This window comes from Ovis canadensis, chromosome 17 (assembly GCF_042477335.2).
Source record: "Ovis canadensis isolate MfBH-ARS-UI-01 breed Bighorn chromosome 17, ARS-UI_OviCan_v2, whole genome shotgun sequence".
Lineage (NCBI taxonomy): Eukaryota > Metazoa > Chordata > Mammalia > Artiodactyla > Bovidae > Ovis > Ovis canadensis.
This window is the reverse complement of record NC_091261.1, coordinates 55,427,428-55,450,637: the sequence shown is the minus strand read 5'-3', so window position 1 is coordinate 55,450,637 and position 23,210 is coordinate 55,427,428. Positions and strand designations below refer to the sequence as shown.

Below are 23,210 nucleotides of genomic sequence, written 5' to 3'. Positions count from 1 at the left end.
AAAACATCATTAACGTAAACCTTGTAACGGAAACGATAGTGGGGAAACAGTAGCCTCTCCTGGAGGTAATCATTCAGTTCAGTTCAGTTCAGTCGCTCAGTCGTGTCCGACTCTTTGCAACCCCATGAATTGTAGCACTCCCGGCTTCCCTGTCCATCACCAACTCCCAGAGTTCACTCAGACTCAAGTCCATCGAGTCGGTGATGCCATCCAGCCATCTCATCTTCTGTTGTCCCCTTCTCCTCCAGCCCCTAATCCTTCCCAGCATCACAGTCTTTTCCAATGAGTCAACTCTTCACATGAGGTAGCCAGAGTACTGGAGTTTCAGCTTTAGCATCATTCCTTTCAAAGAACACCCCAGGGCTGATCTCCTTCAGAATGGTCTGGTTGGATCTCCTTGCAGTCCAAGGGACTCTCGAGAGTCTTTTCCAACACCACGATTCAAAAGCATCAATTCTTCAGTGCTCAGCTTTCTTCACAGTCCAACTCTCACTTCCCTACATGACCACTGGAAAAACCATAGCCTTGACTAGACGGACCTTTGTTGGCAAAGTAATGTTTCTGCTTTTCAATATGCTATCTAGGTTGGTCATAACTTTCCTTCTAAGGAGTAAGCGTCTTTTAATTTCATGGCTGCAATCACCATCTGCCGTGATTTTGGAGCCCCCCAAAATAAAGTCTGACACTGTTTCCACTCTTTCCCCATCTATTTCCCATGAAGTGATGGGACCAGATGTCTTGATCTTTGTTTTCTGAATGTTGAGCTTTAAGCCAACTTTTTCACTTTCCTCTTTCACTTTCATCAAGAGGCTTTTTAGTTCCTCTTCACTTTCTGCCATAAGGGTGGTGTCATCTGCATATCTGAGGTTACTGATATTTCTCCCAGTGATCTTGATTCTAGCTTGTGCTTCTTCCAGCCCAGTGTTTCTCATGATGTACTCCATATAAGTTAAATAAGCAGGGTGACAATATACAGCCTTGACGTACTCCTTTTCCTATTTGGAACCAGTCTGTTGTTCATGTCCAGTTCTAACTGTTGCTTTCTGACCTGCATATCGGTTTCTCAAGAGGCAGGTCAAGTGGTCTGGTATTCCCATCTCTTGAAGAATTTTTCACAGTTTTTTGTGATACTATTGAGGTAATCATTAACCATTGGTAAAAATCTTACATGGATATTGTGGAAGAAAAATGTGAGGTCTAAAGGCAGGAATGTTTGAGGAATGTGAGTGTGTCACACACCCTTGCTGTTGCTTCTTATTGTGAGATAGAGACATTGGCTTGGCATGTTCTTTGAACATACAGATTCTTTGAAATGTTCTGGTGGGTTGCCTTACACTGTGTGTCAAACACTGTTCCAAGCAGTAGGGGTATAGCGTTGAGAAAAAGACCTCTCATCCTCCCTGGAGCTTCTGTTCTAGTGACAGGAGAGATGCCAGACCATCACCTCATGGAAATGGTGTGACGAGCAGTGTCTAGGAGTGTTATGGGTAGAGGGACAGCAGGAGTCAGGTGTGGCCGGGGGTCAGCGGCGATGGAGACAGGCTGCCCAAGGACATGTGGCTTAGGACCATCATCTGGCTCTGTGTGGACACTGGGCTGGGGACCAGTTCAGAGGTGCAGGTGTGGGGGCCATGTGGGCGCATCTCTGGTTGAACTGCAGCTTGCTCTTGGCTGGTGAGCTTTGTGTTCATTGGTAGTGTGGGTGGTTTTCTGTGAGATGCTCGTTCGCATCTTTTTCTGTGTTGTTTTTTGTTTTAGACTGGGTTGTCTCTTTTTCTTAATGCCTTGTTGGCATTTTTCCTACATTCTGAGTGCAAGGCCTTTGTGGGATACATGTAAAATATATTCTCCCAATCGGTGGTTTGCCCTTTTTAATACTCTGTCTCTGTGAGCAGAAATTCTTGGTCCTAATGCCACTGTCTGTCAGGTGATTGACGCTTTTGCGTTCTGAGAGGTTCTCCTTTACTTTCTTCTAGATGTTTCAGTGTTTTATCCCTCATGCTTAGATGGACAGTCTGTTTGGAAATAATTTCTGGGTATCGTGTGAGGTTGGGTTACCTTTTAAACTTTGAAAATTTGCCCAGTTGCCCTGAAAAGAGGTGCTAGTTCTTAACTGAATCCTCTAAGCTATGTGATCCCCCCCCCACCACTGCCCCCCACGTGAGCATGTGTGTCTTGAGTTTGCCAGCCCCTGACAGGTATACCTTCCGGCTATCGAGAGGAGCACGTGTTATCTGCTCGTCTAAGTTGCGTTTCTTGAATAGTGGTGCCAAGGACTGCCTTCCTGGGGGTTTGGTTTCTGTCTACGCCATGGACCAGAGCCTGTGTCACATGCAGCGCTCTCGTGGTGGGACTGGGGCGGGAAGGTGGGTGTCGGGTGTGAGATGGAATGAGACACCGCGTTCTGCTCGGTTCTCTGAGTCTGGGGGCCTTGATGTGTGTGTCGGCCTGTGTCCTGAGGCTCTTCCCCAGGGTGTGTGAGGGTCCAAGGAGCACACTCATTGCTGTGGCAGGGGGCTCAGTGTGCAGTTGTGGGTGTGTAGTCAGGTTTGTACATGGCTTTTTTCCAAGACCCCTTATTTAAAGTGTTCAAAGCATATTAAAGTCACCCCACGCAGCATGCACGTCCTGCAGGCCCTCAAGAGCATCGAGTACCTGGAGGAGGAGGATGCCCAGCAGCCGGCTGAGGAGGCCGTGCCCGGGTCGCCTGACTCCAGCGGTTCCAGGTGGGGCGAGGAGCCCTCGCAGCTGGAGGAGTTAGCGGACTTCATGGGGCAGGTTTGGGCGTTTTCTCTTCTGGGTTTCTATTTCAGTTTTTCGTTATACCTAAATAGTTTAAGCACGTGACCTTTCTGTGAGGCATTTCTTGTTCATTCTTAACCAAGATCAGTTGCTGTTTTGATTCAGGTGCTGGTGGGGGGTTATATGAGGACCGAATCCTTATGAACTTGCTATTAATTCTGTTCAAAAAATGCATTTTGAAACAGCTCACACCAATTGAAAAATATGCTTTGAATTACCTGGAATTATTCCATACTTCCATTGATCAAGAAAAGGAGAGAAGTAGTGAGGTAAGAGAAAGCACTTTTGACCATCTTCACGTGTGAGAATCTCAAATTCTTCAGTGTTAAACTGGGTTGGAAGTAAGCGTGACTCGCCCAGAATTCAAGGCATTAAAACCCTACGCCAGGCAGTTTTCCTTGGCTTTGAAGCAGCTCGGTGTTTGGTTAGAGGGTCCTGTATTGGGAAGAGGAAAAGGGGCCCAAGGACTGGGGGGCTGGGGGGAAGTGCGGGGCAGCGACGGGAATGGCCAGTCTCCCCGCAGGGTGCCGTGATGACTGCTGTGCGTGAGTGGGAGGCCCGGAACGCACGGAGCCTGCGGGAGCAGGAGGCCAGGGCACGGCTGGAGCAGGAGCAGGAGCAACTCCTCACCTACACCCGGGAGGACGCCTACAGCGCGGTATGGGCACCCTCCAGGCCTCCTGTCCCCGGACCCAGGGCCGGCGGGCTGGGCCTGTCTTGGTCCGGCGCCGGGTTAGAGGGTTTCTGTTCCCTGCTGCTGGCTTTCCCCACCGTCATGCCGGCTGTGATGGAAGCGCAGTTTAGGTTTTGGTAATAGCGGTGCTGCCTGCTTGTTTCGAAGGCTTATTAACTGACATGAAGGTAGACAGTTGACTGCTCGCAGCTCAAAGCGAGGGCTGCGTGGACCTGAAAAGCCTCCCCTTTTCCTGCAGGAGTTTGTCTGTGAGGGTGCCGACGGGCAGACGGAGGTCATGCCGGTGAGTGCCCGTGTCCCCATGCCCCCAGACCCCTGCCTCCCACTGTGCTGGGTCGGCTGCCCTTGTGGCCACCCAGCTCAGGCTTGTCCCTCTTGCACGCAGCTCTGGACGCCACCCACACCCCCCCAGGACGACAACGACATCTACATCGACTCGGTCATGTGTCTTATGTACGAAACCACGCCCATCCCTGAGTCCAAGCTGCCGCCCGTGTATGTGAGAAAGGAGCGCCGCCGACACAAGACGGATCCCTCAGGTGGGCTTGTGCGCAGGGAGAGGGCTTGTGGCTGCCGGTGGCCTCGGTGACCTTCCTCGTGGCTTTTCCACTCCCCACCTTGGCCCGCTGACCCGCTGGCTGAAGCTGCTTTTCTTGCAGCTGCAGGCAGGAAGAAGAAGCAGCGGCACGGGGAGGCCGTGGTGCCTCCACGGTCCCTGTTTGACCGCACGACCCCCGGCATGTTGAAGATCCGCCGGGAGGGCAAGGAGCAGAAGAAGAACATTCTGCTGAAGCAGCAGACGCAGTTTGCCAAGCCTCTGCCGACTTTTGCCAAACCGACCACTGAGTCCGGCCCCGATAACCCTGAGTGGCTCATCAGCGAGGACTGGGCGCTGCTGCAGGTGAGTCCGAGGCCCTGACCTTGGCCAGCCCCGTCACTGGGACCCTTGGGATGGGGGCTGGAGGGGGGTCGGGGTCGGGGGAAGTGTCCAGCGGGCAGGGCCTTGACCTGTGGGTCCTGAACCCGATCCTTCAGGCCGTGAAGCAGCTGCTTGAGCTGCCTTTGAACCTCACAATTGTGTCCCCGGCCCACACGCCCAACTGGGACCTGGTCAGCGATGTCGTCAACTCCTGCAGCCGCATCTACCGCTCCTCCAAGCAGTGCCGGAACCGCTACGAGAATGTGCTCATCCCCAGGGAGGAGGGCAAGGTGAGGCTCATGGGGTCTGGGAGGCTAGGCAGAGGCGGCTGAGGGTGTGCAGTGCTGGACAAGGCCCTGAGAGGGGGCGGCGCGGTCACAGTTACTGCCGGCAGCGGTCTGGGTGCTGAGATCCCACCTCATAGGGAGTGGCCGCACTGTTGTGTCCTCTGGAAAATTCTGTGTGCTATCTGGTGGCCTCAGCGCCATCCGAGGGCTTCCTCCTTCCTGGGTTGGTGAGTGGAAGGGCCCATGCTCTGTGCTGTCAGCTGACATGAAGAAGGGTCTGTCCGTGCGGCCACCTCAGTACCTTGCTGCAGGGGATTGATGGGTGTTGGACACCTTGGTCCTAGCTGCAGGTGTCGTGGACACTGACTGCAGACGTGGTGTGTTGTCATCAGGCGCAGCCCCACGGTTAGCGTGGCTGCTGAGGATGTCTCCACTGTGGCACCTTTTCTCATCCCCCTGGAACCGCGTTTGTCTCTTGCTCTTTCTCCATCTGCTCTGTCCTCAGCCTTCTGCCTTTGGGAGTGGGTCCACAGCCTCCATGTAGAAATCCTCTGTGCGTAGTGTTGGGCCTGTGGCTGGTGGCCTTTGGGGTGATGGTCCTCACATCCAGTCACAGAGCAGGAGCAATGACCTCCTCTCTGCCTGGGACTGGCCGGGGCAGGTGTAGCAGCAGTAGACATCCTGAGCTTCGATGAAGTTTGCTCCTGTGTTTCTGGTTCATGACCATTACTTACTTTTTCTTCAACAAATCTCAAGTGTTTAATTTTCTAAAACCAGTTGTCTCTGGATAAGACATGTTTGGTTCCTCAGAACACCATTTTGTGATGCTTTCATCAACAGGGCTTCCAGTATCAGGGCCATTGGGTTTGGGAAGCATTTCTAACAATTGTCATAACTTGGATACGGTAAATCATCAAGCTGAAACTTGATGCTCTGTTACAGCTCAAGTGTGAAGCTAAAGAAAACGGCAAAGGTCGTTTATAGGGTTTGAAGGTGGTATTCTGAATAAACTGGAAAGCTTGTTACGTGCCTGTGCAGCAGAGCATAGAGTGGGGTTAGAAATGAAGCGTATTCCAGTGACTGGCTGGCAGGCACTCAGTGTCCAAGGTGTTTCACTCCTGCACGTGGGGATTTGCTACTTTGCGTTAGAGCGCTGCTCCATAGGGGCATCCTACATCGACGACCTGCTTGCACCCATTGAAGCAGGGATGCTCAGACGTGTTACATCTACAGGAGGGACTCACGCAGCCTCTGTGGGGCGGCCTGCAGGCCAAGAGGGACCGCCCTGAAATTCTACAGGAGCAAGGAGGTGCCTGGTTTCACCATAGGGCCCGTGGAGGAGAGAGTCCCAGGCACAAATAATGCTAGAGTCCGGGCCTTCACGTCCACCGGGGACCAGAGGCCCCTGGGAGGGCGAGCTGGTGCCCAGGGGCGGATCACAGTCAAGGTGTCCTGGCTGTCAGTGGCCTGCCGTGTGACCCAGCCGCTTAGCCTCACTGCTGTCTCCCCAGCTGGAGGCGTCCCCTTCTTCCTCCAGGGATGGGCAAGGAGGCCTCGCACAGGCTGGGGAATGTGGTCGTTGGATGACGGCCGCTGTGTCATTGCTGTTCTGTGTTGAGACTCAGAGAGAAGGTCAGGAAGAAGGGGCTCAGTTTTTAACCCAAAGGTTTCACACTAGGCTCCTAGTTGGGGACCCCGTTCACAGGTAAGTGTCTGACTGCTGTGCTGCCCCGTTCTGTTTCAGAGTAAGAACAACCGTCCTCTGCGCACAGGCCAGATGTACGCCCAGGACGAGAATGCCACACACACCCAGCTGTACACGAGCCACTTTGACCTGATGAAGATGACCGCTGGGAAAAGGAGCCCCCCCATCAAGCCCCTGTACGCTTCCCGGGTCCCCCAGTGCTGGCCGTGCGGAGTCAATGGGGGCTTGTTCTCACTCGGCCTTCCCTTCCTTTGCATTTTCCTTTGTTCAGTAATTTTTTCTCTTTCTGTGTTGCAGGCTTGGCATGAATCCCTTTCAGAAAAACCCCAAGCATGCTTCTGTACTGGCGGAAAGGTATTCTGTGTTTGTGATATAGTTTTAACTATTTGAAAACGACCTCATTTTAGGGCTTTCTTAAACTCTACAAGTTCAGTGAGTTATTGTGCAGACAGTGTGTCCGGGCATCAGCTGGGGGTGGTGAGGTGGGGAGTGCCCGGCTGGCTGGTGTCCCCATTCACCGGATGAGGAGGTATCCTGCCTGCAGTCTGACAGCCTGATGGGCTGCAGGAGGGAGAGTGGCTTCTCCTCCTTCAGCATCTCTGCGCTGGCAGATGTCTTGTTGGCTCTGCCCTGAAAATATATGCTGTTGGGGGTGGGTGTTCTTGCTTTGAAACTTTGCAAAGGAAAAAAAAAATGACCAGGTAGATGGGTCGTGAGACTGGTCGGTGCGAGAGACCAGTGACAGAGAACTGTGCAGTCTGAGTTGCTTGGCATCTAGGTGTTGGTTGTAAAATCCCTGCCACTATCTGTGTGTTTGCCTTCTTAAAATTTGGGGAGGAAAGAACGTGTTCAGATGGAACTTAGTTGCCACTCGGGCTCAAGCTTTCCTCATAACCAGGCAGGTTTTGCAGATGCTGCCGGACACGGGCCTGTCCCTGCTAAGAGTCCTGGCCCTCCCAGCCACAACCAAGAGCCCAGGCCTCTGGGGCTGCTCCTCGAGTGGGCTGGCAGTCCCTGCCTCACGGCTCTGCCTTGTGGGTTGCTCCATCTGGGATGGTCTCTCCGGCATGTTGACCTCTCCCCTTGCCTCACTGTCACGTGTCACCTTTTTCTTGTGGAAACTCACACCCCAGCCCCTCTCTGTGATCTCTTCATGGTACAGATTGTCTTTGCATCTTTACTTGAATATGGGGGCAGCTGGATGGGTTGCAAGGCTGCCTCGGGGGGCTGAGTGGACTGACATGGGTAGTCAGAGCATGGGAGACAAAGTGCTGGGCAGGCTAGGGACACGTGACTTGGGAGGGCTGGCATCCAGAGATACCAGACAGGTGCACCACAGCATCTGGGCTGTGCTGGTGAGCCGCTCTGAGACATGGAGGGAGCGCACAGGGCAGAGCCGACCTTCCTGTGATTGTCATGGGGGCCAGGGGGCACAGGAACCTTGGAAGCAAGGGTGCTGTGAGAGGCTGGGGAGGACCGTCAGGTGCTCACAGTACTAGGCAGGTGACTGGCTGACCTCTCCCTTGGAGGAGGGCTGATGCTCAGGGCAGGTGGGGCGATCAGTTTGCTGTGCTGGGTGGAGGGGCAGGCATTCTGCTCTGAGGAGCACAGTGCTGAATGACCTTGTCCCTACATGCTCAGGGCCTTCTGATATCCTGGGCACCTGGCCGAGTACTGCTGCAGAGGGGAGTCAGGCCCAGGCCCACCTTCCAGAAGTTCCTGTTGGAAGGGCATCCTTTTCCCTTTCCTAGGGCCGACCCACCAGGCGCCCTGGCCTGTGGGGCTTTGTAGGAGTCGTGTCCCAGCACCTGGCAGGATGGGAAATGGGGAATTTGGGTTCCTAGAATGTTTGTCTGCTTTAGAACTTACAATACACTTCTTTTTTTTTTTTCGTCTTTAGTGGCATCAACTACGACAAACCCCTGCCTCCTATTCAGGTCGCATCCCTCCGGGCAGAGCGCATTGCCAAGGAGAAAAAGGTGTGGTGCAGTGGGTGGGCAGGGCCCAGAGGGGCTGGGGTGCTCTGCTGGGCCAACTCCTTCCCATGACGCTGTTCCTTCCTGCCCCTGTAGGCACTGGCCGACCAGCAGAAGGCACAGCAGCCGCCTGTGACACAGCCCCCACCACCCCCGCCTCAGCCGCAGCCCCCGCCGCCCCAGCAGCCGCCTCCGCCTCTGCCCCAGCCCTCAGCAGCAGGCAGCCAGCAGCCCCCGGGGCCGCCTGCCGTCCAGCCCCAGGCTCAGGCACAACCCCCTGCACAGCCCGCACCACCCCCACCAAAGGCGCCCCCTGCGATCACGACGGTGGGCAGTGCTGCAGTGCTGGTGAGAAGGAACAGGGAGGTCGGGTCCAGCACACCCTTCAAGGGGTCCCGCAGCTTCCAGCCCAAAGCCCTTCAGAGGCCCAGTCTCCCCCCTTGAGAAAGTGGCTATTTCACCTGCATCACCCCACGCAGGCCCAGCTCTGCTCTCCAGGCTGGCTTAACTCAGTAGAGATGCGGGAGGCGAGGCCGCTCTTCTTGGTGTTTGGAAGTTTCGGATTAGGGCTTTGTGAAGTGTAACTGTGAAGAGGTCAACCTCTTCGGACTTGCAGAGCAGTTAGTGCAGACCTCCCTTTCCTGACCCTGCCCCACCCTTCCCTGAAGCTTGTGCACCCGTGAGAGGGAGGCAGTAAAAGGTGTTTAAAAAAGAATGGCAGTCTGACGGTCTCACGCAGCGTGCCCTGCCATGTGCCCTCTGTATGTGCATGGTGACACGTAAGAATCCCCCATGGGAAGACACTGCCACCCGGCGTGGGATGGCTTTGTTATACAGAGTTGTTTCCTCCCCGTGTTCTTTACTGCTTTTGCCACAGTGGTGTTTTTATGGGCACTTGAGGAGCTCTGTTCTTCCTTGTTCGGAAAACTAAGCACCTGCTTGGTGTGAGAGCTGCTGTCTGCCCAGTGGTAGGTGGTCAGGAAGACTTTCTGCTGGGCTGGCCCCTAGCCTGTAGCCAAGTGACACTAGTCAGAGAAGAATGGAAAATAGCAAGCACAAAGGCCCTGAGTCTGACAAATATAGGGTTAAAAGGATCAGCGTGGCTGGAGCTTGGTGACTGAGGCACAGACCCAGCAGTGTGGGAGGAGGTGGGAGAATGGGTAGGTATGTGGGGAGGACGTAGGGAGAGATGGGGCTAAAGTCAGCCATGTGGTCTGAGTAACCACGATTAAAACTTTGAATTTTATCCTGATGAAATGGAAGGCTTTGGAGCATCTGTGCAGGGGAGAACTTGACCTGAAATTAAAATGGTTTCCTTCCTTCAGCAGGCAGGAGCCATCAAAACATCCGTCACAGGGACAAGCATGCCCGCGGGTAAGAAGCCTCACGGTGAGATGCCACACCTGGAGATGAGTTCTCTCCCGTCCTCCTGCCTCACACCCTCTCTCCCTGCAGGCACCGTGAGTGGAAATGTGATCGTGAACACCATCGCTGGCGTCCCCGCCGCCACCTTCCAATCCATTAACAAGCGTCTGGCTTCGCCCGTGGCTCCTGGAGCCTTAACCGTGAGTTGTCCCTGCTCCTGGGTGTTTTGGGTGGTGTGCATGACCTAGGATGCTGCCGAAGTTGTAAAAAGAATTTCATTGGTGTAGGAATTACTGATGTAGTCTGAATTTCATAAAATACCAAGAATATTCAGGTGTGCAGAGGATGGTTTCCACATTGTTCTTTCTGAGGGAGAGGGTATTGAAATCCCCCACCGTGACTCCAGGAGGAGGAAGGGAGTGAGGGCATATCTCTGACCTCACGGACGGGGTACCCCATGTGCCGTACTGACAGTTAGCCTGTGAGTGGATGGTGGCCATGCACAAGTACAGGAGTGGACGGTGCTAGATGGGGTGCAGGGCGGGGTGGTGGGTTTCTGGGATATCTAGGCCCAAGAGTAGGAAGCAAGAAAGGGCCAGACCTGGGCAGAGGGAATGACGCAGAGTGGCAAAACCCCTGAGCACAAAACCAGAAGACAGGGCACTCCCCAGAAGACACACCTGCTCTGCTGTGGTGTTTCACCATGAAACGCAGAAGTGAGCAGATGAAACTGGCGAGTTTACGTTTACTCCTGAGCTCCAGTTTAGTCACGGACCTAAAGATAACACGTGCCCCGAATGAGAAGAAGCTGCTTCAGAGTCAGCAGTGCATTTGGCAGATAGAGGGATGTCCTTCTTGGGCATTTTCTTAAATGTACTTATTTGGCTGTGCTGAGTCTTCGCTGCTGTGCGAGGGCTTTCTCTAGTTGTGGCAAGCGGGGACTACTCTCCAGTTGTGATGCACAGGCTTTTCATCACAGTGGTTTCTCTGGTTGTGGAGCCCAGGCTTAGCTGACCTATGGGATCTTCCTGGAACAGGGAATTGAGCCCATGTCCCCTGCATTGGTAGGTGGATCCTTTACCACCACCAGGGAAGGCCCTTCTTGAGTTTTGAAAAATGTCTTTGCTGTGCAGGTGTTGCTGGTAGTGGTCTGGATGCATGGTATTGGCAAAAGGATGGACACACAGATCCATGGAGTAGGATAAAGAGCCCAGAAATAGACCCACATGTACATCGTTGATTACTTTTTGCCAAAAGTGCTGGAAGAGTTCATTCAGTGGAGAAAGGACAGTCTTCTCCACAAATGGTGCTGGAGAAATTGCAGAGCCATGTGCGAAGCGATGGACTTTGACCTGTTTCACTAGTATTATATATAGAAAGTCACTCAAAGTGGGTCATAGGCCCCAAACTATAAAATTTCTAGGAAAAAAATAGAACATCTTTGCTACCTTGGTTTAGGCGAGGATTTCCTAAGATACCAAAAACCTGTGCCTTATGAAAAATTAATAAATGAGGCATCATCAAGAATTTCTGCTCTTTGGAAAACATTATTAATAAAATTAAAACAAAGGCATGGAAATATACCTGAGAAAGAACTAGTATTTAGATTTTATAAAGATTCTTCCTGGCTTTCCTGGTGGGTCAGTGGTAAGGAATCCTCCTGCCAGTGCAGAAAACACAGGTTTGATCCCTGGTCTGAGAAGATCCCACATGATGTGGAGCAGCCAAGCCCTTGCGTCGCAGTTACTGAGCCTGTGCTCTGGGGCCCAGGAGCTGCAACTACTGAGCCCATGTGCCATTACTACTGAAGCTTGTGCACCCTAGAGCAGGTTCTCCACAAGAGTAAGCCACCTCAATGTTGAAAAAAAAAAAGAATAAGCCACCTCAACGAGAAGCCCGCTCACTGAAACTAGAGAAAAGCCCATGCAGCAATGAGGACCCAACACTAGCCCAAAATAAATGATGTGTATATATAAATATATAAAGATTCTTGCGTCAACAGGGAGAAAATGAACAACTTTTAATAGTGGACAAAATAATTTTTTTTAATAGACAAAAGATTTGAGCAGTTACTACAGTTGGGATGCCATGAGGCCTGTGTGGGTGGAAGTGGGTTCAGGGGTGCAGCTTCCACGCCTGGCTGGGGATGACTGTGGGGAGTACGGTCCTGTGTGTTCTGCGGGGATAAACATGGGCACCTAGATGGTTTCTTGGAAACCAAAGGTCTTTCGAGTGAGGACACCTGGACAGACACAGGGCAAGTGTGGTAGACGGGGGAGGGGACCTTCCTTTTCTGCGTGCTGCCACCTGCTCTAGCCCAGGGCACAGGTTTTGCGCTCACAGGTCTTTCAGCACTCTGTCAGAAGGCTTCGTTTTCTAGGTTTTAGAGTTTTGTGGCCTTTTTTCTTTACCCGATGACTGTAGAGTCTTGAGTATCGCGAAGCAGCCTGACAGTTCTCTTCCCTTCACCTTTTCCAGACCTCAGGAGGCTCTGCTCCTGCCCAGGTGGTCCACACCCAGCCTCGAGCAGTTGGTTCCCCAGCCACGGCCACATCCGACCTGGTGTCCCTGGCACCGACTCAGGGTGTTCGAGCGGTCACCTCAGTGACGGCCTCGGCTGTGGTCACTACCAGCCTGACCCCCGTGCAGACCCCGACCCGGTCTTTGGTGACTCAGGTGTCCCAAGGTAAAGGCAGAGTTGGTTTCCTACATGACCCGCCCTGCTCTTACAGCTCCTGAGGGCTCAGGTGCGTGCGTGTGTGTTTGGGGGCCTGTGGTCTTACCAGACAACCTCTTCAGCCACAGGGGTCCAGCTCCCGGGGAAAACCATCACGCCCGCACACTTCCAGCTCCTTCGGCAGCAGCAGCAGCAGCAACAGCAGCAGCAGCAGCAGCAGCAGCAGCAGCAGGCCTCTCAGGTGCAGGTCCCACAGATCCAAGGCCAGGCCCAGTCACCAGCACAGATCAAGGCTGTGGGCAAGTTGACACCGGTGAGCATCTTCTAGAAACCCTGACACCCCTGTGTGATGACGCCTTGTTGTGTCGTGTCATTCAGAGTGTGTTCTGCACAACCTGCCATCGTCTTTATGTGGGAAGTGTGTGTATGTTGTGTTTAGAAACAACCTTGCCTACAGGGCCACTTCCATGATCACGTGACCAGCTTGTTCCCAGCTCTCTGAGGCCTTAATCCCCATTTCCAGATGGATCTTCCCACCTGCTTGCTTGTGCTGTGTGCAGCAGCTCAGGCTCCAGGGAGAACTTGAAGGCCACTGGACCCTTTTCCCAGCCTGAGAAAATGTTGGTGAAAAGCATTCCTCTACAGTTTAAGAGCCAAGGTGGTGAAGACTTGGTTTCTCTAGGAGTAGTTCATTTGCATTATCGTTTCTCAGTGTCAGTCATTTGAGTACTGATGTTCCTGAATTTTGCCAATCGCTATATCACCTGTGCTGTTATACAACCAAATACATTCATTTTAAAAGGAAATACTGCCACAAGTGGAAAAGTATTAATATTCAACTTAGAAAGGAGCCAGAAAAACGTATGTAATAGAAACAAGATGGTATTTTAGAATTGCAGCTGGCCGTCGGAGCTGCCACAGTAAGTACCTTCCCTCGGGCCTGCCCCTTGCGGGTGACAGAGGGGCCCAGGGCCCTGGAGGGCCTGAGAACCTGCGAGCACCAGCCAGGACTTCATCCTGGAGGGGCGCGCGAGTGCACACCACAGAAACAAAATGTGACCAAGCTCAACTTTCCATCCTCCGTCACACCAGCCACAGCTCAAGGGTGCAAGGCCACACGTGGCTGTGACCATCTCATTGGACAGCCCAGCTCCAGAGTATGTCCATTGCTGCAGAATGCTGACGGGCAGCACTGAATTAGGGTTGTTCAGCCCAGCAGGGGCAAGTTGTCAGAGCGGGTCTGTGCCGCTCCCCATGCTGTTGCCTCCCCCCACCCCCCACCTCCCTGCTTCTTCCGCTCTGTGATGGCAGGGCCTTCAGTCACCTGCTTCCTGCTTCCAGCTGCTCAGAGCCCCACTGACCCACTCATGCACCTGACTCCTTTCCTGTCTTCCCTGCCCCCTCCTAAACCAGTTGCAAAGTCCTTTTCTTTTTCAGCATCTTGAAAGAGATCTGATAGTCATGAATGAATAACTCAGTATCAGTTTTCCTCAATAATTTTTTATTCCCTAGAATATTTTTATCTTGTTATTTCGACTTCTTTTAAAGACATGGGTTTATTTATCAATTAAACTTTTATTTGGAGACAGTTGGAATACAAAATTTAGAGCTACTGCTTATAATACATCTTAAAGTTTCAAGAAGGACTATGATTTTAAGACTTTTAGAATTTTTTTGATGATACTGCAGATTTAAATTAACTTGTTTATGAGTGATCAGAACCTAGAAATTTTGTTACACATTTGCTGATCTGTCAAATCACAGTTGCTAGTTTTCATCAGTGATAAACGAACACTTAAAAAATGTTTGGCAAAGGCCTGGAGGATTGTTTGCAGACTGCCTAGTAGCAACTGTTTTCTTCAATATTTAATGGGTAGTAGAACAGTAACTTAAAACCAAGATATATACAAAGTGGAATACAGTTAATGTTGATGAAAAGATTACTTTATCTGGGTTTTAGGAACACCTGATCAAAATGCAGAAGCAGAAACTGCAGCTGCCCCAGCAGGCGCCCCCAGCACAGGCCCCAGCGGGGCCCCCGCAGCCAACGGCTCAAGTGCAGGTGCAGCCCCCGCAGCCCACGCAGCAGCAGAGCCCCCAGCTCACCACGGTCACGGCCCCGAGGCCCGGCGCCCTGCTCACGGGCACCACCGTGGCCAACCTCCAGGTGGCCCGGCTCGTAAGTTCCCGTTGATACGCTTGTTTTTCCAGAGCAGCGTCTTCTTAACGTTTTAACTGAACTGTTATTGCTTGCTCAGGCCCTTGCAGGTGTGATGGTGGAGTGACAAGTAAAGACATGGTCTTTCCCCAGGAACTTAAGTTCTCCTTGGAGAGGGCGAAGCACAGCACACGTATGGGAAACATTTACACAGTCGTGCTTTTCCAGAACATCAATGTCACAAAGCTTATGGTGGCCTGAGAGGTCAGGGAGGAGGGGAGCAAGCCAGACCATGGAGGGAAAGCAGGGTTTACGTGGGGGATAAGGGGACCATGAGGCCTGGCACGTGGAAAGTATGCCAGTGCTGCCAGGCGGAGGGGAGACTGTGGGAGGCAGGAGGCGAGCGAGTCCCCAGAGCTGGGCTACGGGACCACAGCACTCCATGAGCACGGAGAGATGTTGGAGATTTCCGAAGGAGGGGATGATGCTAGCGGGAGAGGGGTGTCTGGGACGGTCAGTCACAATAAGCAGGAGTCGAGGGAGTGTCCGGTGGGCCAGACTCTGTCCCACTTGGTGACGTCTAGCACTAGGAACCCTGCTCTGGGCTGGGTGCTGCCTGAGCCTCTCTGCCTGTCACCTGATTGTTGCTGAGGTGGGAGTGGGTGCTGTGATGCTAACTCCATTTTGCAGGTGCAGAAACCAAGTCACACACCTTTAGTAACACCCAGATCCTACAACTTGTCACCCACAACACAGCAGTAATTTGGGGGTCCAGGCTCTGCTTCTCGTGTGCTTCCCTCTGAGTCTGTAAGAGAAGGGACCGAAGTGGATAAAAATTGTGAGAGCAAGCTTGGTGTTGCCTGTGTTCACAAAAAATGCCAATTCAAGTGAGCAGAGTAGTAATCACACTTGAAGGCCAGGTTGGGGAGCCCATTCCTTGAATGGGACTTACAGGCAGAAACTGGCTCCCTTTGGAGAGAGTTCTAGTCAGTTAAGCTAAGAAACGTGCACGTTATCTTACCCAGTGATTCTATTTCTGTTACATTCTAAAGAAATAATAGAACAAGTACAAAGTGATAAATATACAAACTTGTATTGGGAATGTTAGGAGAGAGCTAAATCGCCATCACTAAGGAGTTGACTAAATAGACTGTATAGCATGCACACGGTGGAATAGTACACAGCTTTGAAAAAGGATTGTTACAAAAGGAAGAGACTCAGATTACAAAATACCTTAAGTTCATCTCATTTTACACACCTTCCCAGTGAGCCATACAGATAAGACATATTTTCTTTTTCTGAGTTTTTGTACGTGTAAAAACGGGTTTATTTCCATTTTCATTTTTAAAGATACAACTTAAGGAAATAAGTGTTTGGAAGCAGTGTGATAACAAAGTCTCAGGAGATGGGGCCCGAGGGTGGCCCTTGGGAGGCTGTGGCAGTAGTTTCAGGGTAGGGTTGTCACTGAAGGACTAGAGATGAGACTAGGAGACGTGACAGTCTGGGGCTGCTGTGAGGTTCTGAGGTGGAGGGCAAGGCAGAGGCGCACGTGCACTGTGGGGCAGGACAGGAGCCGTGGCTGAGCGGCAGTGTGCCCGGGCACACGTGGGGCTTTCTGAGCCCCGCTCTCTGCGTCTCTCGGTGATGGTCAGGTGGCGTAGGCAGCCCACAGCAATATGTTTTCTGTTAGCTGAGCACCACATTGCACCTTCATGAATTTTTCAGTTTCTCACCACTTGTCCTCTGGTGGGAAATGTTTGCAGATGCATGGAATCCTGAATATCTCTGGACTCTCCCATTATTTTCATTGTCTAGACCCGGGTCCCCACTTCACAGCTGCAGGCGCAAGGGCAGATGCAGGCCCCAGCGCCCCAGCCGGCCCAGGTGGCACTGGCGAAGCCCCCGGTGGTGTCAGTGCCAGCAGCTGTGGTCTCCTCGCCGGGCGTCACGACCCTGCCCATGAACGTTGCTGGGATCAGTGTGGCCATCGGGCAGCCGCAGAAAGCCGCAGGTGCCTGTCTCACACCACCCCTTGACCCCCCCGCACATCACCCCCTGCTTACGGCCTTCAGTGGAGCTGACGAGCCTTTTCTAGTAGCCATGGCCCTCAGCCCTACTGTGAGTGTCACAGTGTGTGTTAGCGGAGGTGTCCATTGATTTAACCGTTGACATTCTCAACTTCCCAGACCTTTGTCTGAATATTATTATGAACCCAGAAACATTTAAAGTTGTCCTAAGGGACGGCTTTATTTGTCTCAGCACCGTTTCAAGCTGTTGTTTTCTATAAAGAAATCACTGAAGCTGAACTCAGTGTGAGTCCCGAGACCTTGTTCATCCCTGGTGCTCGTGATTAAATGATCTGCTTGGTGTTCGCAGGACAGACTGTCGTGGCCCAGCCCGTGCACGTCCAGCAGCTGCTGAAGCTCAAGCAGCAAGCCGTCCAGCAGCAGAAGGCCATCCAGCCACAGGCTGCCCCAGGCCCTGCCGCTGTCCAGCAGAAGGTACTGGGTACTGGGGCCCCTAGTCATCCCCTCTGCATTTGAGGTGGGCCCTGCTGCCAAGCATTGGGTGCACAGAAGTGGAGAGGGTCCTGAATGGGCCCTGCCTGGCTGCCTGGCCTCTTCACACAGGAGACCCTATGATTGTGGGCTTGGGCAGCACAGAGGATGGTCTTAAGGTTTGCCCTGGAGGGAGAGGGACCCCCATGCACCGAGGGCTTGTGGGGGCAGCCATGATGGACTCGGCCTGTGGAATTGCATGACTGGGGAGGGGCCAGAAGGATTCCAGGACATGGGCGTAGCTCATGGTGTGTGACCCACCTGGGTGTACCGGACAGATGGAGCCAGGCCACAGCTGTCGAGCTGTCAAGAGGAGGCCAGGCAAGGACTGTGTCCACATGAGAGAGTGTATGTACTCTGGCACTCATGCTCAGAGCATGGATGGAGGGAGGGAAGAGACAGCAGACAAAGGTACTGCAAGAGGAGTATTGTCAATGTGTTGGTGATACCCTGACTGAGAAGGCTGGGAGGAAGCTCTGGGCTGATTCAGCTCCCAAAAGCAAGTCCTCCTTGGAGGTGGGGGTTCGGGGTTGTACTTGCAGGCCCCGTGTTGACGAGCAGGAGCAGAGTGCGAGGCATTCTGTTTCCCATCTGCTTCTGGTGGCATGAAGCCTGGCCTACAGATGATGATGTATCATCGTGCTGATTTCCGACTGCTGATAGTGAACTCCATGCTGTATCTGTGTTTTCTGAACCGGAGCTGGAACATTCCCTCTGTGTGCTGAGGGCTCTGTGGGTGCTGGCACCCATTCTCAGAAACTGACACATAAAGAAATGAAGTGACTTGTGAGTGGAGAGTGCTGGGCAGGGAGGCACTGTGGCTGGACAGGCAGGGCTGGGTCAGCATGGAGGCTTAGCCAACATCTAAAAGAGAGAAGGGCTTTAGGAATGTGCTGGTCTGTATGTTCATATGACTTGAAAGAAGACTTTTGAGACCTTAAAAATGTTTGTTCGTGGAGGTGACTTTGTAACCAAATATATGGTCTGTATATTACACATGGCTTTCTGAATAGTATTTAAATTCTCCTGGCAGGGAAAGCTAAAAATCAGACTAAAGGTGCAAAAATTGTGCATATAGTTTGTTTCTATTTGTCCTAAATGTGTTTGAGTATATGTCAAATTCTTAAAATTAGATTTGAGAAATTGTGCACGTGTGTCTCCTGTCTTGTCAAGTTCACTCACTCACTCACCTGATGAGCTGACGTGGCCCCAGGTTCTGAAGAGGATGTGGAGATGAAGCCCAGCCTGGGTTGTGAGGGGACCTCCCAGGAGAGGAAGCGATGACCCAGGACTGAATGCCGGTTGTGGGGGGGCAATGGACAGGCAGGGCTGGGAGCTGGGGTGGTCAATGCTGTGGGCACCTGGGGGCAGGCAGGGCCCGGGAGGAGGCCTGGTGGCTCTGAGACAGGGACGCAGCTCTAACCCTGGGCGGTCTCTTTCCTCAGATCACAGCACAGCAGATTGCTGCTCAGGGCCAACCACAGAAGGTCACCTACGCCACCCAGCCAGCCCTTAAAACCCAGTTTCTCACCACACCCATCTCCCAGGCCCAGAAACTGGCCGGGACCCAGCAGGTGCAGACGCAGATCCAGGTGAGTAGGAGGGAGCCTGTGGACCGACCACAGACTTGGGGGACCACAGATCAGCACCCCATGAAACGCACTGTAGGGCCCGCAGTGTGGCCTGGGGACCGTGCTGAGGGCCCACTGCAGTGGTGGCCTTTGTGCTGGTGAGGCTCCTCCAGGGCTCGTGGTCGTCCCTGTGCTTCAGGAACTCGAGAGCTCTGTCCCTCTGCTGCTCCCAGTGCCGCCCAGCCCAGTGTCACACATCCTGTGGGTCCTGCGTGTAAGCGCCACATGTAATGTCTGGGATGGGGTGTGGGGCTTGGGCACACACCCCGCTGAGGCGCTGTGTGGTCCCCTGGCCTCCACCCACGGTGGCCTGGCCTGCTGTCTGCCTTCCTCTAGCAGCTATGTGATTCTGTCCTTGGTGAATCTGCTGATTGTTGGGGCCCCTTTCAAGGGACGAGCCTGTTCGGGGCTTCCCGGTGCAGTTGTACATCCTGGTTCACCTTCGGGTCTGTGTCACTTTTCCCAGCTTGTAGCTTATCTTCTCACTCACTTTATGAACAGAAGTTCTGAATTTGAGTCAGCATATTAAATGTTCATATCACAACCAAACTGATGGGGTTTTTGTTAGAATTACATTGACCCTGTAGATCAGTTTGGGGGAGAATAAACATCTCTACAGCCTTGACTTCAGATTCACCAACGTGAGGCACGCTTTACTATTTAAATCTTCTTTAAGGCCCTTCAAGTAAGTTTCTTATTTTTTTTTCCATAAGGATCTTATTGCTCATCTTGGGTTTATTCCTGAGTAATAACGCTTTCTGCTGCTCTACTGTAAGTTCCCTCTCTTTTGTGTGTCTCTAAGGCACTGTGTGTGTTGACTTTTGAATCCTGCAGCCTCAGTCTGTTCTTCTATCATTGGTGTTGACACTGTCACCTGTGAGTCCTGGTGGCGACTCCTTCCCCTTCCTCCTTGCCGTTCTTCCTGCTCACGAGGGCTTGTAGGTCAGGCGCAGACAGGAAGCTCAGCCACATCGCTCTCCTTATGGTCATTTTGCAGGGTTGGGTTTTTAAACTCATCCTTCAGCACAGAAGAAAATTCCCTTCTTGATCGAGTTGGCTACAAGTTTTTGTTCCTTTGGTTGTTTGGTGTTTTGTCTTTTTTAAAACCCTCTGTCTGCACCCCTCTCCTTGTGGTCGCTCTAGTCTTGAGGCTGTGAGCCCACCTCTACTGATGAGTCCAGATTCATATCTGCAGCCAGTTGCCGTTCCTCACAGGGTTTTTATTTGTTTTTATTATGTTTCTTGACTGCGGCAGGTCTTCGTTTTGGCACTCGGAATCTTGCATTTTAATGCTTGGGCTTAGTTGCTCTGGGACATGTGGGACCTTAGTCCCCAACCAGGGATCAAACCTGCATCCCCTGCATCGGGAGGCGGATTCTTAACCACTGGACAACCAGGGAAGTCGTGTCCCCCCGACCCCTGAGCACAGTTTTCATTCCAGCTGCCTGAGGATGGCTCCCTGGAGGTGTGCACCTCCAATACCTGAGACCCTCCTGTGCACTGCAACTCCTCTTCCAGCCCCGGGACAGCAGTTCTGTCCTGACCTTCAGCCTTACCTGGCCCTAAACCCTCCGCTGCTCTTCACACTCCAGCCCTGGCCCGGCGCTGATCTTGCAGGGAAGTGTGCTGAGACATGGTTTGTGGTAGTGCGGGGTGTGGCTGTGGGCTCCCTTTGTCACCTCCAGGTCAGGTTTATTCTGTCAATTATGAGAGAGGTATATTAAAAGCTCCCATTCTGGGACTTCCTTGGCACTTCGGTAGTTGGGACTCTATGCTTCCAATGCAGGGGGTGTGAGTTCAATCCTTGGTCAGAGAACTAAGATCCCACATGCTGCATGGCCTGTCCAAAAATTGGAAGAAAAAAAATCTCCCATTCTGATTTTGGATTTATCCGTTTTTCCTTATATTCCTTTCTATTTTTGTTTTTATATTAGGTTTTTTATTACTGTGTGTATGCTAAGTCACTTCAGTCATGTCCAACTCTTTGTGACTCCATAAACTGTAGCCTGCCAGGCTCCTCTGTCCATGGAATTTTCCAGTCAAGAATACTGGAGTGGATTGCGATTTTCTTTTCCAGTGAATCTTCCTGACCCAGGGATTGGACCCTGGTCTCCTGCATTGGCTGGCCAGTTCTTTACCACTACCACCACCTGGAAAGCCCTTTGTTATTAGCTACACATAAATTAAACTTTTTATTTCTCTGAAGTCCTGTTTTGGTCTGGCAGCCTGCTCTGCCTCAAACTGAGAACTCCACCCATTTTGTGTCAGAAGTTTCTGGCGCATGTTTCCCTCTTGCACTTTCTCTATTTCACACACGTCAAGAAAGTGGCCGGGTGGGTGCTGCTGCACTGCCTTCATCCTGCCTCTCAGCTTTGGTCCTCTACCTGTGACAGATTTGCTCGCCTTTGTGGCGAGACCTGGAAGGGTGGCCTTTAGCTTCCATTTTGTTTGGGTTTTCAGCTTGTTCTGTTTTCTCATTTCTGCCTTACTTGTCTTCTCTTCTTCCATTTGTCTATCTATTTTTGTCTTTCTGTTTTTTCTCCTCTACTTGTTTGAAAATCGCCTGTTCTCTCTGGGTTCTCTGAAGCGGTTATCCTCAATTGTCCATGTGCAGGTCGCCTCTTCACAGAGCAGCGCGAGCCCATCCCAGCTCTGCTCTGTGCACTGGCCTGTCACACTGTCACTCTAGCCTTTGTGTCCATGTGTGCTGTGATCACAGTTCTCTCCTGTGTCATTGTCACTTTTGTGTAAAACTACTTGTCTTCTGCTTGAAGTCCATTCTTTGGAGTTTCCTGTAGTGTTTGAAAATGCATGTATTTCACTCTTGTTCCTGAAAGGTACTTCTGCTTGGTGTGGAATTCTAGACGAACATTTATTTTCTCAGCACATTAACAGCTGTCCCTGTTCCTGGTCTTTTATTGTTGATGAGAAGTCAGATGTCTATCTAGCAGGTCACTGCTTCTGTGTAACTTGTTTTTTCTTGTTTTCTTTTGAGATCTTTTCTTTGTCCATCTTTGTAATCTCAGCATTTAGCCCAGTGTCTTGTGTATAACTGTTGCTTGAGAAATACTGGTGGTCTTGAGACAGGCTGGGACTTGGGGCCTTTTGCTGCAGTACTTGCACCTGGACAAACACTTCCTATAGCATCAAACTATAAAGAAACTCTGTGTGTGCCTGCTCAGTCATGTCTGACTCTTTGTCACCCCACGGACTGTAGCCTCCCAGGCTCCTCTGTCTGTGAGATTTCCCGATTAAGAGTACTGGAGTGGGTTGCCACTTCCTTCTCCAGGGGATTGTCCCAACCCAGGGATTAAACCCACGTCTGTTCTGTCTCCTGCATTGCAGGCAGATTCTTTACCACTAGCACTGCCTGGAAAGTGCCTTTCTTTGTCTTGGGTCTGACGCCATGACGCCCTGGCTAGGTATCTGATCCCCTGGAACCTGGGCATTGGCCAGCCGTTATTGCGGTAGATGCCACCGCTGCTCCATCTCCCGCCCTCAATGTACCTTCAGTCTTCTGTGTTTTCCTCTCATTGTCTCTTTGTGCTATATTCTGAGTAACCTACCTCCCATTTCAATGCTTTTCCCTTTTGTTAGGTCTAGTTTGCTGTTAAAAGTTTGCCCATTGAATTTTAATTTTGGTGATACTTACTTTATTCTTATTCTTTGAAGTTTTGTTTGTTTTTATCTCAGATCTGCATTATGGTCTGTGCAGTTTCTTGTTCACCTATGTGTTTACAGGCTGTGCAGAGCAGCGTACTATTTTGTGCACGTCTGGTAATTCCTCTGTTTGAAGTCAAAGTTCATCTGATTTTACTTATTTCTTTTCCACTGTTCTTGCCTCAGGAACTGTGGGGTTTTTGTCTTTATAGAAATTGTCTTGTTGTGATCCAGTTTCCCTTGAAGCTTGTTTGTGGGAAGGCTTTGAGGTTTGGGTGGAAGGTAGGTGGTTCTGCTAGGCTTCTGTGGGTGCAGTCAGGACCGCAGGAGCTTGTGGCTTGAGGGTTTGGCCTCTCAGCCTGTGTCTCCTCTTCCCCTGCCCAGCACTGAGGCCTCAGACAGGTGACTTCCTCACAGACCCTTTGAGTGACAGGATTGCAGCTGTAGGGGGCAGCATGATGCCGTCCTGTTAGCTCCTCCTGAGAGCGGGCTTGGACGCGTCTCCTGTCTGCCACACGCGGGGGGTGGTGAAAACCCAGTCTAAGGCTTCACCGGCAGCACAGGGTCTTGGGAGCCTTGTCATGGCTTGGGGTCTCCCCTCTTTGCTTAGATTTTGGAGCGGGGAGCTCTGGACTATCTGCAAATGTATTGATGCATTTGAGATGTCACCTTAGGGGAGGGGTGGGAGGGAGCTCAAGAGGCAGGGGATATTTATATGGTTATGGCTGATTCCTAGTATTGTATGGCAGAAACCAACACAGCATTGTAAAGCAACCAT

The 23,210-nt window shown here is 51.9% G+C and overlaps 1 protein-coding gene across 11 annotated transcripts in view; it reads left to right on the top strand.

Annotated features, from left to right (window-relative positions):
• Window positions 1–23,210, top strand: part of EP400 (E1A binding protein p400) — a 112,120-nt gene that overhangs the window by 82,466 nt on the left and 6,444 nt on the right. For 7 of the 11 annotated variants that reach the window (XM_069557427.1, XM_069557426.1, XM_069557423.1 and 4 more), the window contains 19 exons: window positions 2,635–2,778; window positions 2,988–3,071; window positions 3,326–3,460; window positions 3,735–3,779; window positions 3,882–4,035; window positions 4,156–4,397; window positions 4,532–4,705; window positions 6,447–6,583; window positions 6,705–6,761; window positions 8,308–8,386; window positions 8,480–8,731; window positions 9,709–9,757; window positions 9,839–9,948; window positions 12,227–12,434; window positions 12,548–12,738; window positions 14,386–14,604; window positions 16,399–16,594; window positions 16,960–17,084; window positions 18,587–18,733. In XM_069557427.1, the coding sequence (XP_069413528.1) occupies window positions 2,635–2,778; window positions 2,988–3,071; window positions 3,326–3,460; window positions 3,735–3,779; window positions 3,882–4,035; window positions 4,156–4,397; window positions 4,532–4,705; window positions 6,447–6,583; window positions 6,705–6,761; window positions 8,308–8,386; window positions 8,480–8,731; window positions 9,709–9,757; window positions 9,839–9,948; window positions 12,227–12,434; window positions 12,548–12,738; window positions 14,386–14,604; window positions 16,399–16,594; window positions 16,960–17,084; window positions 18,587–18,733 (2,748 nt within the window). The remainder of the gene's footprint in view (window positions 1–2,634; window positions 2,779–2,987; window positions 3,072–3,325; window positions 3,461–3,734; window positions 3,780–3,881; window positions 4,036–4,155; window positions 4,398–4,531; window positions 4,706–6,446; window positions 6,584–6,704; window positions 6,762–8,307; window positions 8,387–8,479; window positions 8,732–9,708; window positions 9,758–9,838; window positions 9,949–12,226; window positions 12,435–12,547; window positions 12,739–14,385; window positions 14,605–16,398; window positions 16,595–16,959; window positions 17,085–18,586; window positions 18,734–23,210) is intronic. The other 4 variants (XM_069557430.1, XM_069557420.1, XM_069557425.1 and 1 more) reach the window with 2 other exon arrangements.